This window comes from Falco naumanni, chromosome 3, assembly GCF_017639655.2.
Source record: "Falco naumanni isolate bFalNau1 chromosome 3, bFalNau1.pat, whole genome shotgun sequence".
In the NCBI taxonomy this organism is placed as follows: Eukaryota; Metazoa; Chordata; class Aves; order Falconiformes; family Falconidae; genus Falco; species Falco naumanni.
The window spans coordinates 18,704,305-18,723,135 of NC_054056.1; the positions used below are offsets into that span (position 1 = coordinate 18,704,305).

At 45.0% G+C, this 18,831-nt stretch overlaps 1 protein-coding gene across 1 annotated transcript in view; it reads left to right on the forward strand.

Moving 5' to 3' along the window:
• The first annotated feature begins 11,386 nt into the window (after window positions 1-11,386).
• RECK (reversion inducing cysteine rich protein with kazal motifs) overlaps window positions 11,387-18,831 on the forward strand; it is a 66,281-nt gene continuing 58,836 nt past the window's right edge. Inside the window, exons 1-2 of the mRNA XM_040588143.1 lie at window positions 11,387-11,465; window positions 15,096-15,154. Of these exons, the coding sequence (XP_040444077.1) occupies window positions 11,387-11,465; window positions 15,096-15,154 (138 nt within the window). The remainder of the gene's footprint in view (window positions 11,466-15,095; window positions 15,155-18,831) is intronic.

Consider the following 18,831-nt stretch of genomic DNA (forward strand, 5'->3'; position numbering starts at 1 on the left):
GGCGAGCCATTGTACTGTGCATCGCTTGGGGGGGCGGTTCTGTCTCGAGCTTTAGTTCTCTTTCTCCTGTTGTCATCTGCCTTTTCATTGTAATTAGTACTAGTAGCGTTAGTACTATATTTGACTTTATTTCCATTATCGAACTGTTCTTAAGCCATGGATTTTACCTTTTTTTTCTGATTTTCCTCCCACCCCACTGGAGTGGGGGGAGCGAGCGAGCAGCTGCGTGGTACTTGGTTTCTGGCTGGGGTCAAACCATGAGGTGCTGGTGCTGTTTCTGCTCCCTGGCAGCCCCTTTGAACTGTCCCCGGTGTGTCCAGCCATGAGGGGCAGTGGGAGCTGCAGGTCCTGGCAGCGTGTGTGACCGTGGGCCTGACAGAGGTGGCTAGGCTGAAGCGACATGGGCTCATCCGGTTTTCACAAAGGGAAAACTGAAGAATTGATGGAAGAAATCAAAGCTGAGTCACAGGCAAAGTCATTCACACCAGGCCCTACTCAAAGAAATGCATTGAATAATTTCTGTAAGAGCAAGGAAAGGGTATTTAAAATCAGAGATGATGGTGGAGTGGAAAGGTGAGATAGCTGGTCACCGCTTGATGTTGCTTGGGCACAATTTGTCACAGACTGATGGCTTTTTACCCAGGCAAGTATCTCCAATACCCTGTTCAAAAGAGCACTGACACAGTGACATGCACTGAGAAATGAAGTCATCTTCCTTGAGGAAGGCGTGGGAGTCATCCAACAAGGTAAAAATAAATACAGAAAGAAAAGCATCATAGCAAGGAACATAATGCAGGTATTTTTGAAGCTCTCAATAAAGAAACGGCTGTGCAAGTCCACAAGCACAATCTTACGCAATAAAAATTCAAAAGACATGAAAATGATAAATTAAATCTAGGATGAAAAATCAAGGCTAAGAAAGTGAGAAAGAAAGAAACCAAGCTGTATCGCCAGCTTTTCTTACACCATCTGTGCATGTGAGGAGGTGCTAGACAGAATTTCGCTGATGCATCCTATTTTGAAGGCAATGTTGAAGTTAACACAAGTATTGCATTGTCTGCACTGTTATTTTTGTTCTTTCATACAGAAAAACATCGCAGAATCAGTTTGTTTTCATATGGACTTTGAACAACAACAGAAATACCCCAAAACACGGGCTGTGGTAATCTGGGCAGCTAGAACGCCGAGACACGGAGAAAGCAGGGAAGCAGAAGCACAGCTCTCCCACAGAGGAGCAAAACGATAACGACTGAAGGAAAACACGCTCCTTGCCTAGGAGCAAAACCATGATTCTTTTTATGTATTGGCCACCTGCAGTACAGTGAAAGGACATAAAGCAAGCTGGAAAATACTGGTGAAGTACGTTATGTTCCTGCTGTGAATGCAGGGGATAATTTATCCCCGAGTAGTCCATTCTGCAAAGGGCATCTCGCTGATGGCTTGAGGGAGCCAGGAGAAGCAGTGGTCTGTGACGAGGCTTTCACAGAGAAGCAACGTGTTCCTTTGCCTTGTAGCACGTGCTGCTGGGCAGTGCCAGCCACTCTGCCAGCGGCAGCAGCCCGCAGTTCGGTCTCTGGCCCCAGGCCCCCATTCCCCCTGCAGCTGCTTAGGGAAGGAGCCCAGTTACCTCATGGGTATAAATACCCCAGGGCAGCCGCAGCCGAGCAGCACCTCGTGGAACGTGAAGGCCGTGTGGGTAGGTAGGACAGGTTTGTGGCAGCTGGGGAAATCCCGGCACCACTAGTGTTTCCCGCCTGCCCACGGTCAGGGCTGAAGGCTCCTGGCTGCAGCAGGGTCCGTTTCGCCCCCGTGTGTGGCTGTACACACGTGCAGCCGTGCCGTGCTGCGGTCAGCAGCACTGCACCTGCGGCTCTTGAGAAGGGAGAGGTTTTCTGCCAGAAGCTCTACAGCTACTGGTGTTCTCCTTAGGTTTATGGCACAGTGCTCTCTCCCCTTGTTCTGAGAGTCCCAGAGTGATGTTGCATTGAGAAATCGGAGTTTGTTTATGTTTCAGGAACCAGTGTTTTGCTCCTTGTCCTCCAGGTTCCGCCGCGTGCACAGCTCATGCTTCTTGCACATTTTTGCTCTTCTCTCCAAAGTTGCCATTTTGCGAATGACATGGACATTCAGGATATTGTCATATATTCAAGTTTGTTACTGCAGCAATCTTCAAAAGCTAATTCTGGTGTTTCACTGTGACAGGAGGGTGTCTGGATTCTCCTTCCATTTTCAGATATTCATCTTCCACTGCTTCATGTAGTTTGAGTCCACTTACAGAATTTAAGTACCCAAACTATACATCTAGAGTAGGTTCAGTTGCCTACACAAAGGCTTCAACTGCCATAATAACATCTCGTGGTGTCTCAAGTGTTTACTTAAGCAGGCTGATACCACCAGAAGCGATGGAGACAGACATCTTGCTGCAGTGACAGCTGGCATGCCCCAGGGTGTCTAAAATGACATGAACAGTTGTGTTTAGACTGAAACCTGTCCTGAGGGCGGGATGATGCGAATGTGTGTACGTATGAGATTGTATACGTAGATATCTGAAGATTGTAAGGATAGCAACTGGCCTTTTTGTAATTGCAATAGAAGTTTAGGAGTTTTGGGTTCAGTTATTGTTTTGTTTGCTTCATAGGCACCTCTTTTTTTCCCCTATTTAAGCAAATACCTAAAATGAGCCCAATGTTGTCATTATTCTGCATGCTTGCTTAATAATGTCAATTCCTGTAATGTTACAACAAGAAATCGACCTATAATGCTGATCTTTTCTGACCCGCTGCTCTGTATAATATCCACCTTTGTATGCTGCTCTATGGGTTTTCTCCTTAACTTGAAGTAAAAATAGTAGGCTGTGGAATATCTTTCCTTAACAAATATTAACTTTGGGAGATCTCAGCTTCATTTTAATAATGATTTTTAAATATACTCTGCTTTGAAGACCACTCTTGGACAGACATAACTGTTCAGAACCAAGGCAGCAGGAAGCAGCTTTGGTTTGGCTGTTTTCCTTTGAGAGAAGTTAACGCGCCTCCGTGGGTGAGCTGAGCAGAACCGCCTTTGTGTTACAACTTCTGTCCCAAACAGCAAGTCCATCCCACGGGGAGAGCAAATCCACAGATCGGAAGATTCCTTTCATCTTAATTGTGGTTACACTGATGCTGTTATTTTAAGTTGCTCTTGTGCAGGGAACAGCTGCTGCTGTTGCACGTGAATATTTATATCCTCAGTACAAGGAGGACACCAAACTGTGAGAGTGTGCCCAGAGGAGAGTGACCGAGATGGTGCAAGGTCTAAAGGGCAAGGCTCACGAAGAGCAGCTGAGTCACTTGGGTTGTTCAGCTCTCGAGAAGAGAAGGCTGAGGGGTGACCACATAGCTGAGGGGTGACCTCGTTGCAGTCTACAGGTTCCTCAAGGTGGGCAGCAGAGGGGGAGGTCCTTATCTCCTTTCGCTGGTGACCAGCGACAGGACACGAGGGAGTGGTGTGAAGGTGGGTCAGAGGAGGTCCAGGCTGGGCGTTAGCAAAAGGTCCCTCACTGAGGGGCTGGTGGGGGACTGGAACAGCCTCCCCAGGAAAGCGGTCATGGCACCAAGCCTGTCGGAGTTCAGGGAGCGTCTGAATGATGCTTTTGGTGAAAAGGTTTAGTTTTAGGTAGCCCTGGGAGGAGCAGGGATGTGATGCTTATGGGTCTCTTCCAACTTGAGATATTCTATGACTCTACTTGCGGCACCCTTTTTGAAGCACAAGCACAGAAAGAGAGCAGTGAGGAGCAAAGCAAAGACCCTCAGTACTCCTGTGGCTCACAGATACCTGTAGTGTTTTAGTTCAGATTTCATTCTGTAAAGCTAGTAAAGACTAAGTTTTTAGTAGACTGTCCGTGCACGGGGCTGTCCGTGTGTCCGTGCACAGGGCTGTGTCTGTCCGTGTCCGTGCACGGGGCTGTGTCCATGTGTGCCCGCACCGGCTGTGAAGGGGCATTTGGCTCCTGGACTGGCAGCTCCCTGCAGGCAGGGAGCTGTGACACCTTCACCGCTGTCAGGCTTCCACATTTCTCATGTCCCCATCATGTTGTTCTAATAAGATTTTTTTATATATATGTTTTCATTAGCTTTCACCAAAATGACTGTATTAGCGTTTTGCAGACTCCAGTTCTGTTAGTAACGCTACGATGTTAATTTCAGTTGTTGGCTTGGCAATTTGTTGTTCTCGCTGTTGCTGGGTAGGTGTAGTCACAGTTGTTGAATAAATAAGTAAACAAATTTAATTTTAAAATAGTTTTTTTTTTTTTTCTTTAGGAATTGCAGAAGAATTTAAAGTACCATTTTAGGATTGTGGTCCACTATTTTTCTCATATCTTCAAAGTTAGGATGTAGAGAACAGCAAAAACTGCACCTGGTAACTTTCGGATCTTGTATTTAAAAGGCAAAATTTTTGTTCTGTTTTTGAAAATACTCTTGCACCTCTAAATGTACATGATGTATAATAAAATGCAGCTTGGTAAAGTACACTGACAGTTCCCCCTTCCCCAGCTTCCATCTGATCATCGTGTCTTTCTTATTTGCTATTTACAGAGTTAAAATATAATTAGTTAGTACTGCATGTAAATATATAGGTACACATAAAGGGCATCACTTATTTAATTTGTGACATCTAAAATACTACTTATTTATTACTGATTTATCTTTTAGCACTAGTTAGAACATCTTTAAACCACGTTACTTCTTCATTTTCTCCTCTTAAGATGCTATGCATGGGCCTTTATTGCATTTTTGAGAGGTTATTTACTCTCAGGCTTTCCCCGAGAAGGGTGCAGGCACCCAGAAAGGGGAGGGGCTCGTAGCCTTGGCTTTGGGTGTTGATACGCACACCTTGCCTCTGTTCCACTGGGGAAACTGGGATCCAGAGGGTGGCAGTCCACCAGGCAGCTGAGGATTTAGGAAGAAACAGGTGCCGAAGGAACCCGGGAAGCTGAAGCACAGAGTGTATACAATGTTTATATGCTTCCAAGCAGTCCATATATTTTTCCAATTTCAATTTTAGTTTTATGCATCTTCAGTCTTGACTTAGGTTACTACATTTTACTTGGATCTTGCTGGGTTTTGTGTACAGATATATATATATATATTAAAAAAAATAGGGGAGAGAGATCAGGTGCTTAGTGATTTCTAAGACTGGTTTAATTTCAGTAACCAAGAAAAAAAAATACGAGCATTTTAAGGGGAAAAGTAATTATTTTTATTTTCAGTCTATTATCAAAGACAGTAAGAATTTAGCTATGAATTTTTGAATATATGGTGGTGGAGCTTTAAAATTACTTTTTAGGATCTGAATTCTGATCTATTGTATATGATTTCAAAATTAACAAGTTACTGTGCTGTAGTGCCTATCATTTAAAGCTGCCTAAGAGAGGCAGTTTGATTGGATGCTTGTGTCCCTGTGTCGTGACAGTGAGGACTGTGGCACAAGGAGGGCCCAGTGACGCATGCCACAGCGTGCCTGAGCAGGGGCAGGCTGGGCTCCGGGGTAAACTCAGCCAGCTCACCGCAGCCGAGCAGCCTGCGGGCACCGCTTGCTCTCACTAGCCCTGCTGCCTTGACCCAGCGCAGTACCCCTTGTTCTCGCCAAAAAACACGACTGCCTCTCTCCGTTCTTCTCAGAGGCGCGTGCCTTCTCCTTTCCTAGCAAAGACATCAGAGCCCTCTAATAACTTCCCTCATTGCTGAGCTTCGTATGTAAATTATCCATATATATTATTACAAAAAGTTCCAGAAGTTAGCATAAATAAGGTACCTTCTGACATTTTTCTTAAGGTATTTTGAAAAGTGTTCAGAATTAATGCATACCAGCAAAGTTCCACGCTAATTTCCTCATTCAAGTGTAGGTACAAATGGGGAATAGGCATTGATCTGTAATTCACATAATTATAATGTCATCTTGACAGAACTTGCTAGCTAATGCATGGCATAGCAAGAATAAAATAATTGCATTTTAGCTAAAACATTATTTTGGCTAGTTTAATTAAAACCGATTTACATAGCATGATACAAACTGGTTGCAAAAAATGGAATTTTATGCCTTCTCCTTTTTTATCTGCTAGTCTACATTGATTTTTTTTCCTGTTTGAAACTAGAAGCAACTGCATAATTGTCAATTAGCAGCATAAATGATTTCATACCACCCACACCCACTTTTGCAAAGCTTTCAGACTGTGTTCATACAGAAGTGTGTTTATAGCAGTGAATGAATTACACAAAGATTACTAATCGAGAGAGTATTATAATTGCTAAAATGTGGAGGAAAATGTAAAAAGCTCTTTGGGTGCTTTAAAATATCTCACGATAGGTGCAGGTTATGATATAATTTTTAACTCAATTCCATAGTGCAGCAAAACATAAAAATAACCTTTGGAAAATATTTCAGCAGCAATTTGGTCCTTAAACACCATATGGAGAAGTATCTAATCCTGTATACAACTAGATGATTCAGTGGGATAATCCACAGAAGAATTTCCATATGGCATCTTCAACACATCCTTTTTTTATCTCCAACCCATATTTATGATATGCTGGCAGACGCAGTGCTGATACTGAAGCCTCAGTTGAAAAGCAAAATGAATCTCCATTTTATCTCTACTCAAAGACATAGTTAGGTCATTCATTACTTGCTAAATACTGTTATTTCTCCTCTTGGATGATGAGCCAAGGCCAGAAAGAAGATAGGATTTTGACTGGCCCAAGCATGGCCTGTCTCTCCATGGTACCAGTGTGACAGATTTTATGCTTAGACATTGAGTTTAGATTCAAATTTAGACCATTAGGATGGCTGATGGATTTGAGTGGCTGAACACGACTCCATTTGAAATAGTCTCCCCCTCCCCTCACATTTTGAAGGGATCAACTTTCTACTGCCCAAATTCAAGAATCTTCCAGTACAGTTTGCCTCATTTCCAATTTCTCAAAGAGAAAAAAACCCCAAACTTTTTTTCTTCTATCAATTCCTTAATGTTATTCCAGAAATAAAATTTGAAATAATCTTCCATCCCATTAGACAGCCTTTTACGTGAAGGTACTCTGCACACTTGCTAGCAACCCTGACCTAGGGAGAGTAGTCTTGGAGGCAGCAAACCAGTACAGTTACATTAATACATAACTCCACCAGAGAGAGTATGCAGTACAAAGACTATAGAGCATACAAAGCAGTGTAGAGAATAAAAAAGGCTTCTGACTAAATAGCACAAATGTACATGTATCTTGGTGACTTTTATTAGGCACTGTTTTTAGCATCGCCTTCTTTAGCCTGAAAGGACATGGTAATTGGGCTTTACCGATGCAGATTTTCTATGTCAAAGAGAATGAACCATCTTGATGCTTCCATCAGTCCACAGTCTGTTTTTAAATTACTCATTTCATAAGCTCTGTTACCAGGAAGTATGTTTTACTTCACTAAGCATTCTCATTTGATTTGAAGCAGACATGTCTCTAATCCCGTAACATTTTGGGGTTTAAAATTTATACAGACAGGTGACTTTAGTTTCAGGTTACTTGCTCTGTTGAGAAAAGTTGCACTATGTAAAGTGGAGCCAGGCGTTTTTTTATGGCACCTTTTATGATCATCAGAACTGCTTCTTTCAAGAGCATGAGATCTATTTTAAACTCCTTTCCAAAACAATAGAATAGTTTCTTAACTGTTCTCACTGATGATGATGACAGAATCTTATTTACTTCTTTATTAGCTTCATAGCAAATTATAATTAATTATATACTCCACATTTATTTAATCACTTTCAGTTGGCTAACCTTCCAGACTTGATGTATGCAACATTAATTATTTGCCTATGGCAAGATTTTATGAACTCTAATATGCACCACATGTTCAGCTTGCTTAAAATTAGTTGCAGGCATTGTATTAGCATTAACGTACATCTTTACTGCCTTTAATTTTCACATCTGTGTTGCTTTATAGACAACTTTATTAGCGTAACTGCACACTGCTTCTGATTATGTAACAAGAGCCACTAAACCTTGCTTTTATATTTGTGTTTTACCTTTTCATATAGTTTTGGGTTTATGGTTTTTTAAAAAGTGATTTGAAAATAAATTAATCTTTTTTATTTGTTATTTGGAAAGTCAGCTGTAAAATGCTGCCTGAGATCTAATAGCGAAAAAATACAGTAGCTAAGGTTTGCCTGTTTAAGAACAAAATCTCTTTGAAAGAGGCTTTGCTGTGGCAATCCATCCTTAGCCTGGCGAATCGGGACTAGCTGTCAGCTTGTTAGGCACAGCCCCACAGTGCCTACCAGCGCACACAGACCCGCCTGAGGTAGCTGTCAAGCCCTACCTAGTTCCAACAGAGACATGAAACAGAACGTGCCTCAGCACAGGAAAGCTATTCAACATGCACTGAATACCTGGCAGTGGCTTATCATGCTGCTATCCTGTTGTTGATACACAGATTAGACTAATTAATGCTAATTAGGGTAAGTACAAATGTTGTAAGTACCTTTCCAACTGTAAGGTGTAGATGTTCTAAGAATTACAGTAAAGCAAACTTATTTTAAAACTTTATGGCTAAGATACAATGGGTTTAGAAATTACCAAGAAGGAAAATGCTACTGCCTTGCAGTAATGAGATAAAAGGAGGAACAGAAGGTGTATAAGCTGAAAACAACCTTTTGTCTGACAAAGTATTGTGTCGAGAGGGGTAGCTCTGTATATTGGTTCTTGGAGATCTTAAAAGGTTGTGAAGACAATTTTTATGGTGCATGGAACTTATGAACATCTCCAAACAGATATAACAATATGTTAGATTCAAGTACAGGACAGTGTATTTTCAGTCCAGAAAGTGCTCTGTTGAAACCGAGAGATATGCCACATTGACAATACAGTTCTCTGGATTTAAGGAAAATGTGGCATCAGTTTACTTTCCAAAGGGGATCCTGATCAGGTCAGATCTTTCAGCAAAACGCATGTTTGGAACAGTAACTTGGACCATGACTACGTCAGAACATTCACATATTGCTGACACATAAAATATGAAGTAAAGTTCAAGCCTTTTAACACTTCAGCAATTTTTAGGTTAAGGAAGCAGGATTAAACACTATTCAGAACAAAATTCCAGCTGATACAAAATCAAAAGGCTCTGTGGGGGGCTGGGCAGGCCGGGCAAGGGGCCGAGGCCAGGGGTACAGGGTCCCCAGGGCTCATTGCCGGGTCCCTGCCCGGGGGTCACACCAGCCCCCGGCAGCTGCGGGCTGGGGGCAGGGGGCTGGGAAGGGCCCGGCGGGAAAGGGGCGGGGGGCTGGTCACCAGTGGCTGGGCATGAGCCCCCAGCATGTCCAGAGCCAGGCAGGGGCTGGGGAAGGGGCTGGGGCACAGGCTGAGGGGGGAGGCAGCCTGGAGAGGAGGGGGCTCGGGGGGGCCCTGATGGCTCCCTACAGCTGCCTGACAGGGGGCTGTGGGCAGGGGGTCGGTCTCTGCTCCCAGGGAAGGAGCGACAGGAGCAGAGGGAACGGCCTCGAGCTGCGCCAGGGCAGGGTTAGGGTGGGGGTGAGGGGACATTTCTGCCCTGGAAGGGTGGTCAGGCACCGGCACAGGCTGCCCGGGGAGGGGGCACCCGCACTGGGGGCGTTTCAGAGACGCGTAGATGTGGCACTTGGGGACAGGGTTTGGTGGTGGTCTGGGTAGTTTTAGTTAATGTTTGGACTGATAACCTCAAAGGTCTTCTTCAACCTAAATGATTCTATGATTCTATGAAAATTAAGCCAAATTAAACTATTTGGCATAAGCGGGGGAAAATGCATTTGGTCGGTTCAGGCCTCTTCTATTTTCAGCGAAGCCAAACCAGCCTGCAGATTGGGCCGCCTGGCTAATTTTGCTTTTGGACCTGCTGCCACCTCGTGGGCTCCTGATGAATTTTAGGTCCCGAGACAGCAGGCAGGTAGAAAATTGACAAAAGTGAACACTGGGTTTTGGGGGGAAAATCCCAGCTATTTAACTGACATATAAGCCCACTTACATACAAGCACCTGTCTTGGTGTGGAACGTTGTGTGGTTTTTGGTTTTTTTTATAATCAGGTTACATTTGCCACTTTTCAGTTTCTTGAATTCATAATTACAGCAACAAATTTAAGTCTAACAAATTAATGTACTGTTATTTCTTAAAGCTTTGCTCCGTAATGAATTAGTGCAATTTAACCACTCTATACTGGTGTATAGGCAGATAGACAAGATACAAAAGTTTTCCATCTCATTGGAGTGTTCTCCTGTATTGCCTTGGGTGTTTTTCTGGACCATTTATGAATTTGATGCTGGAATTAAAGAGCACTGGTTTCCAACAGGTTCTCCAGGCTGTAGAAGATGGTGGAGTCGTTAATAGCTTTGTAGCTTGTTAGACTGTCTTTGGAGAAGGAGTTCATTGGGATTGGAAAGAAGCTATCAGCAATTCGTGGGACAATAAATTTTCTGGGTTCTTAACAATTTCCCTGTTTCACTATTGCCAGAAAATCCAGTAATGGGATGCTAAAGTGCTCATCCAAGAGGTCTGGAGCTGCCAGAAGCTATCTGTTCACCTTGGAATAGCCAGACTTTGAGGCAAAAAGCCACTAGCTATGAAATGAACATTAACTTAAGTTTTCTTTGCCTTCATTGGCCATCTTACATTTAATTTTTCTTAAATTAAAAAAAATAAATGGATAATTTGGTTTGTACAGGGAAAAGAAACTGCAGTGGTGGCCCAACTATACAGATGTTTCTTCAGTTCAGCCTCTTTTTGTAATCATCTGCACCGTGGACTGTACCTCGATGGGCTCGATCGCCTTCCTGCCCGCACGCGGGCCCTGGCTGCAGCGCAGGGAAACCCACAGCCCCCAGCGAGCCCGAGTGGAGGGGCAGAGGCGGGAGCAGCCCGGCGGCGCTCCCTTCCCGGGCTGGGCCCCGGCGCGGGCAGCGGGGCCGCTCGGCGGGCTCGGCTCAGCGCTCCGAGCAGAATGCGCGGAACCGCGTTAACGCGGTCGGTGCCAGTAGAAACGAACCGGTTCAGCGGGGGTCTCCGCCTCCCTCCGAAAACTTACAGCTAAACCGCGGCTCTTCGCCCCTCCGCCCTCTCACCGAGCCGCGCGCGGCCCCGCGAGCCGGGGGAGGGAGGCGGCCGCGGGGTGCGGTGGCCGCGGGCCGGGGCAGGGGGCGGAGGCCGCCGCGGGGTCCCGGCGGGCGCAAGCACCACCGAGCCACCATGGCGCCGCAGGCAGCCGGCGGGGCCGCCTCAGGCGGCGGGGCGAGGGGCGGGGCCCGGCGGCGGCCGCAGCCAATGGGCGCGGCGCGGGGCGCGGGGCGCGGGGCCCGGCCGTCCGGCGGGCGGGGGGCGCGGGGCGGAGTCGCGAGCGGCCATGGCGGCGGCGGCCGCTCGGCGGCCCTGGGCCCTACTGTGCCTGGCGGCGGCCGCGCTGCTCTGCCCCGGGGCGGCCGGTGAGTAGCGGGGCGGGGGCGGGGGGGAGAGGCGGCTCCAAGGGCCCCTCTTCAGTAACGTGGCGCAGAGGCGACGCCTCAGGGTGCTGGGCCTGGGGGCGGCGCGGCCCGGCGGCTTGGGTCGCCGCTTCTCGCCGCAGCCGGGGCGGCCGCCTGGCGCCGGGAAGGAGCGGGGCCGGCACCCCGGCACCGGCACCTGCCCCGCGGGGGCGGGAGGCGCGGGACCGGGGCAAATGAGGGGCGCGGGCAGCCCCTTGGCCCTCCCAGGAAGGGGCAGCGTCGCCTTCCCGGTGCCGGCCCCCCGCAGAGAGCGCCTGCCAGAGGCCCGGGGCGGAGGCCGGCGGCCGAAGTGGCGAGGGGGGGCGGGATGCGGGTGTCGGGCCATGGGTCGGTCCGTGCCGCCGGCTGGTCCGCGGGTAGCGGGTGGGCGGCCCAGTCCCGGGCGGCCGTGCGGAGGCCGGGGCAGGGCCGCACCCCGCCGCTCGCCAGGGCGCCGGCGAGGACGGTGCGGGGCGGTGTGAGAGCCGAGGGGAGACGTGTGATAGCGAGAAAACCGTGCCCTGCGGTACAGCTGTGATGGCAGGTAACTGCTTGACGAGGCTGAAAGAGTAGTGACGAAAGAAGGCGGTTCAAGCGCAGATATTGGCAAATAGCTTTTAATAAATAGATCCCGTCAGTAATGCTGTCCAGGAACGGAAAATACAAAATACGTAATAAGGCTTTCAAGCAGAATACCGCAGGCACGGAGGCTCTCGCGGACACTCCGTTGTTGTCCCATGCCTCTGGCTCCCCGGGGGACACGGGTTTGGCAGGAAGGCAGTGAGAAGGTAGCGGCGTGGAACATGACAGGCACTAGCCCTATGTCCTCGCCATAACCTTGTCGAGAGAGTGGGTCTCACCAGAGAGTGAAGCGTCATTATCTCATAGTTGGACAAGAATAAAATTTTGATGTGAAACCTGGAAAATTTTATTAAAACTAGAGAAAGTGGGAGTGAGAAGGTAAGGGACTGACCAAAAGACATGCCATAAGATGTTTCAGAGGAGGTTAACTGGGAAGAGAAGTAAGGAATTGTGTTTGGAATGGATATAGTTCATAACTGCCATTTCTGAACTGAGCACTGAAGATCACTGGGTCCAGTTAATGTGCTGCCAGTTTAAGATACCATCAATTGATTGGGATTTTGTAAAAAAGGAATTAAATGGCTGTAAGGTCTACTACATTGTTACTTCGTTGTTGCACTCTTTGGTATAACTGATAAGACTTAAAATTCTGTGGTGGAAGTGATGGAGGAGGACTGTCCTGGATGTGTTAGTTCATCACAGGAGGGTTGACAGCCTCTGCAAACTAACAGATAAGCGGTCACAGGGTGTTAAATAATCTGTGTGAAGAAACATTTAATAAAACAATGCCTAAGACATTCATGAACTCAAATCCTAGTGGCGTACACAGCTAAACATACGCATTGTCACCTAAGCCGATGTAAATTCTCTTTACGGGTTGGGAACTCTGAATTCTTGGGTCTTTTAAATGTGGCAGCTAATAAAAATTTATGCGATGAAAAGTTTCTGGGACTTACAGTAAACAAAACAACAGAAACATGCCTGAGTAGCCAGTATTTCTCTGTTCTTAAATAAAGCCTATGTTTAGCTACGTCTGGTTGAATTTTTTTTACCTGTGACAATTAATTTGCTAGCTGTCTTTTGGTGATGAAGGTTGTGAACCTTAATGTTGTCTCCAGCACTGTGTCAATGAGCTTGCAGTCAGATTGCATGGGCACTGAAATTTATAAGTGTTTCTCAAAATAAGTGCAACTCTTGCCTTGAGAAAAACTGTTCTTTAAAGCTAAAGGCTTTTATTGTTACGTATTTGTAATACTGTGGCTTTGTAACAGGACTAAGCAAACATGAAGCAAAGCTTTTCTGTTAGGTGAAATAATACCTGAAGCTGAACATGGTGGAGCCTGCTAATGAAGAAGTTGATTCTTGGCAGAGGTCAGCTTACTGAACATAGTGCAGGAAAACCTGCAAGATCCCACATGTAGCCTGCAAATTAGAAAGGTTTTTAAGTCATCTGCGTCGTATCTCAATCCTTTTCTGTGATGGTAGAGAGCTGGCAGGAAATGTTGAAGGCTGTTTTAGAATTTCATTCCTGCATTTCGTAGTGGTGTAAGCAAGATTTGGGTGCTGTTCTCATTCATTACAGGCATTTTGCTGTGTTGTTTCTGATCATTAATGAAAACGTTCACCAGTTACAAGGCCTACTTTGGTTTATCTTCTTTCCTATTAAGACATCAGATGGATTTTTGTGTTAAAATATAGCTCAGTCATGTAGTAGCCATTTTAAATTGTGACTGTTTGAGACAGCCTTTTCAGTGATTCCCCCCCCTCTGCCCCCCCTCCAATTCTTGACATTTTCAAGCTGACATTTTCTTTTTTTTTAATGTCATTGCAATATCGGATAATTTTGGTTTTGGTGGTGGTGGATCCTTTTTGTTTTTTGAATTGGGTATCATCTTATAACAACTGTAAGCTTTCAGATTAAAACACTTGTAAGTCCAAGGTCCTTCTTACTGGTTCAGTCAGAATCTATTTAGTGACTACGTATTGTGAGAGACAACTTTTGACGAGTGGTGTCATTGTACAGTATTGCTTTTGTGTGTCAGTGTGATTCATAGTTCAGATACAGTTGAGCAGAAATCTGTAATATTAAATGATGCTGTATGTGAAGATGAGCGTGGAAGAAAAAGCTTCGAAGGTCATCTCTGTCCGTCTTTTCTGATACACTGTTCCAAATGCTGAGCAGTGAGGATGAAAACACATTTAAGGGAGTTGTGCAATGCATTTTATACTGGCCAGGCTTAACTGACTGAAGGAAATATTTGGCTGGTAGAGGGAACAAAGTATGATGTTAAAAACGCTGCTTTGAGCCTTGGTGTTTCACAACTTCTCAGTGCTTTGGTTCTGACTTGTTTTCCTGTTAATGTGTTTGTATCTGTGTTTGCTTTGCAACTTCCATCTAGTCAGGCAAAACCACTCTTAATTATCCATCACTAGTGAAACAGGTGACAGTTTTGTTCCAAGTTGTTCAGAAGCCCGAGATCAGCGGGCAGCTGTGCTCACCTCTGTGGGAGAGGGGTTACTGCTCTGATTTCCTTTTCCACCTGTTCGTACCTGGCTCTTGTGCTTTTCAGATTCTGTGAGATGATTCCATTTACAAAGACATATAGTCTATGGAGAGTTTTTGTTCACTTTTTATTATCCCCCCCCCCCCCCCTTAATAAATTGAATTTAAATTGAATTGCGTCATGAAGGAGTTTTGCAGGTGCCAAGCTAGTGCAAGTTCAGCAGCAGAAATGTGGTGAGAAGATGAAGGAAGGAGAGTGAGAGCTCCTTTTGGTGGCAGTGAGTGTTCAGCGGTAATTCTGTGAGACTTGAACCAGTTGGCGCTAGCTTTGGAACGAAAAATTCTCACATTCTTTTTTGCCTTCTGGGAAGGAAAATTTCTCACGGTCATCTGTGGACTGGACAAATTGTCCTGATAGGCCATCACACGGGTGCTCTGTTCAGAAGTGATAGTTAAGTGCTTCAAGTCTTTTAAATATTTTTTTCCCTTCCCCTGCTTTTCCATAGGCTTGTCTTGTTGTTACCATGCAAAGGACAACTTAATGTGCCGTGATGTCTGTGAACAGGTAAGCTTGTTTTAAATTTGGTTTATCCCTCAGAGTTAAAATCATGCTTTAGGCAATGATGTAGCAAGATTAGGTTTATAAGCAAATGATTTTCTGTGTGAATGCTATGCGTGAACCATGAGATGTATTATTTCTGTTATTTAAATGAGAATGTAGTCCTGTTTTCTTTCAAGGTGGAAAGCAGGTTCTGCTGAAGTTGAGGAGAGACAGAGATACAAATCTGAGGTCAGGGTTTAGTCAAGAAGTGATAAGCATCTTAGGAAATGGAAGGGGTGAAAGTATTTTATCTGATTTCTGGATCTGGTGCGTTTCCAAGTTTTTGGGAGTTTAAAACAAAGAACAAGTTTTTGGTACTGATCTTTCTTCCTGCCACTTCTTGTTTCTTAGCTAAGCATCTGAGAAACTCTTTATGATATAGGGTTTTGTGAATCCAGCAAAAATCTGTTTCATTACTCTGCTCATAAGGGTAACAAAGAGCTGCTTGTGCTAAATTCGAGCTTGGAAAATAGTTTCCCACATCTTTAGATTTGTACCTTTGGGTAGGCTCTGTGTGTGTGTTTATATAAATTTATATACATAAAAAATCTACATCAGTAGAGCATAGATACACATATACACAATTTTTACATTAAAATTGTGTCCTTACATCATACCTGCCCCCTTTTCTTGTCTTCATTACCTGCTTTGGGGCTATTCAACCACTAAACGTGGTTATGATTAAGTTTATATTTATCTATGATTGTACTAAGAAAACTTTCAGTTTAAATTGCACTTCTCTCTCCCTGATACATTTATAGAATGCAACTAAATCCCCTTTCAGCTTTCCTATTGTTAGGCCAAAGAAGGAAAAATCTTACAGTCTCTTTGCATGAGATAGTCTTTCAATTCCTGTAATTATTCTTGTAGCACTTCCAGCATAAGTTTGTCTTTTTGAATACAGGTAAGCAAAACTGTACATGGCATTATGAACAAAAATATATCACTGAGTCTTAAAAATTGTGTTAAAACTTCTGTGTAAGTGAGAGAAAGATCCGTTCTTATATACAAACAGATTTAATTGGCAGGTTTAGCAGCTGCATTGAGAGGGCATTTGGGATAATCCGATTCTTTCTTCTGTTCCATTGGTTTGAAGTTTCCAGTTTATCATGTGAATTCCTGTTAGCCCCTCATAAAAAGCCTTGAGCTTCTTGCTGTCATATTTCACCCCATTTCTGTTATACTGGTTCTGATTATTGCATAGAGTTTTTTGTGGTTTTTGTAATACATCTGATCGTGCCTCATCTGGATGATCTCTCTCTGCTTGGATAATCAGCATAATCAGAGTCCTTGTGGCGAGAGGTCTAGAACAAGTCTAAAGCAAGACTGGCGTCCCTCACATTTACGTGTAAGGAGCTTAGTTACCTCTGTCATTTTCTGAATGACCCTTTGCTGTAGGCCAATGGGCTGGCTGCTATTTTTCTACTGATTTTCATGTTCTGTAACTCAACTATTTTATGCAGCATGATTCAAATACTTTGTCTTTGTTGAATCCGTTTTGGAATGTTTTACTTAATATTTACCCCGTTGTCTTAACCTTCATCCTACAAATGTTATGTTTTACTTATGTGGGGGGATGACTGTAAGGGAACAGAGTTGGATAACTGATTTGCCTTCTTCCATCTTTCCAAAAAACCTTTTCTAAAATATTTGCCAGGTATTTGTTGCCTTGTCTGTACCACCACACTTTACCATCCTGACATGATAATTCATTTAATGATAAAAAAATAACGTTTTCCTTCTAGACTTGGTAGTTTGAGCCATAAAACATTGAAGTTGCTTGCCAGGGACAGCCGGGAGAGAGCAGGCTTGTGCCCCATATTTCTGTTTAACTAATGCTTGGGGAACGTCGGTGACCAGGGTGCACAGATGGGAATTTGGGTGTTAACGCAGCCGATTCTTGTGGAGAGGGCCAGCAGGAGGTGTGGATTTGCCACCTGGGCACCTGTTGTGGCTCTGGTACTTGCTGGGCCAGTCCCTCAGGACATGTTGGTTGCCTTGACCCAGAGGGAGCTCTTGAGGAAGGATGTGTCCATCCAAGGTGTTGAGTGCAGGGAAGGGAGGGCGTCTCTGCATGAGTCAGTGGCGAGTCATGCTCTGGTCTGCTTCCTGAACTGTCAGATAAAGAAGCTGAGGGTAGAAGCATTGCCTCAGCGTACCTGGGAGCTGAACAAGCTCTTTGTGGAGAACCTTCAAGGGCAGTGGCATGGAAAGAAGGACGGCCAGAGGCTGTGCTCACTGGAGACTGAAAGTTTGTGACTCCTGGCAGCAGGAAGAATTTTCTTGGCCTCTCTTTGGATATGCACTTACAGAATAGATTTGGGGCCTGGAACAGGTGAAGAGGAACAAGCTACATCAGGGAACCATGCTGGCCTAATCAACTGGTTGTAAAGAGTGCCACTGGGAGGAGGACTCCCTTCTGCAGGGGATGGAGGCACTCACCTGCATATGAGACTTGCCATCTAAGGTGGTTTGGGTTTTAGGGGCTGAGATCTAGGACACTGCAGAAATTGCAAGTTTTTTTGACCCTCAGACTAGGACCTGTTGGCTGCTCATCTACATGGACACTAGTAATGCTATTGAGGGAAGCCTTGCATGGGTAAAAGGTAACTACAGCCCAGGGGCTAGGGTGAAGGGCACAGGAGACCTGGTGGTGTTCTCCTTGATCCTGCCAGTTAAGGAAGAAGGCTTGATAAAGAGTAAGGGATTCTGCAAACTAGTAGTTCAGCTACTTTAAGCGAGCCCTTTGAAAAAGAAAACAGATTTGTTTGTCAGCTAACATGACTCAAACATCTAATTACTTTGCATTCTTAGTAAGTATTATTCCAAGCTTAGTTTCAGTATCATTTCCTTTTTGTCATTATTTAATTAAGTCTGTTGGATACTCTAGCAAGGAATACATGAGCCTGTCTTTCTTTAATTGATATTTTTTTCCTACGTTTATTTCTGGGAAGTTTCACAATTACAAGGTTCCTGGCAACATTCATCTGCGTACCACTCCAGAGATCTTTATCCAGATCCTCCTCCAAGCATAAGAGCAGTCCATCCCAGTCCTCGGGAAAACACACTAATGTTTCAGGAGGCTGGCTTGGCTGCGTAGAGAAGTCATGAACAAGCTTCAATGCAGAAAGACTGTATGGAGAAGGTAGAAGGAGGGAAAGGTTATAAAAGAGGCATTCAGAAAGTTTGCCCAGGCATGTAAGTTTATATTGGGAAAGGCAAAGCTCAGCTGGAGTTGAGGCTTACAGAGGATGTGAAGGGCAGCAAGACATCCTGTGGCAGTAGTTAAAGGCAGAAGAAGGAAAAATGTGAGACTTGCTGAATGCAGCACGTGATTTAGTGTCAGCAAACACAGGTAAGGCAGAGGTACTGAATGCCTTCTTTCCTGAGTCTTTGTTAACAAGGTCTCCCCAGTCCTCTGTGCATAGAGACGGGGTCCAAGGAGGGGTACTGCCAGTAGTAGGTGATACGTGGGTTGGGATTTACTTGAGAAAATCTGGCTTATGCAAGTCCATGGGACTAGATAGGCTGTGTCTGAGGGTGCTGAGAGCGCTAGCTGCAAGGTTACACTCTATCATCTTTGAAAGGTTGTGGAACTTTGGGGAGGTCCCCAATGACTGGAGAAGCACAATGTGCCCATC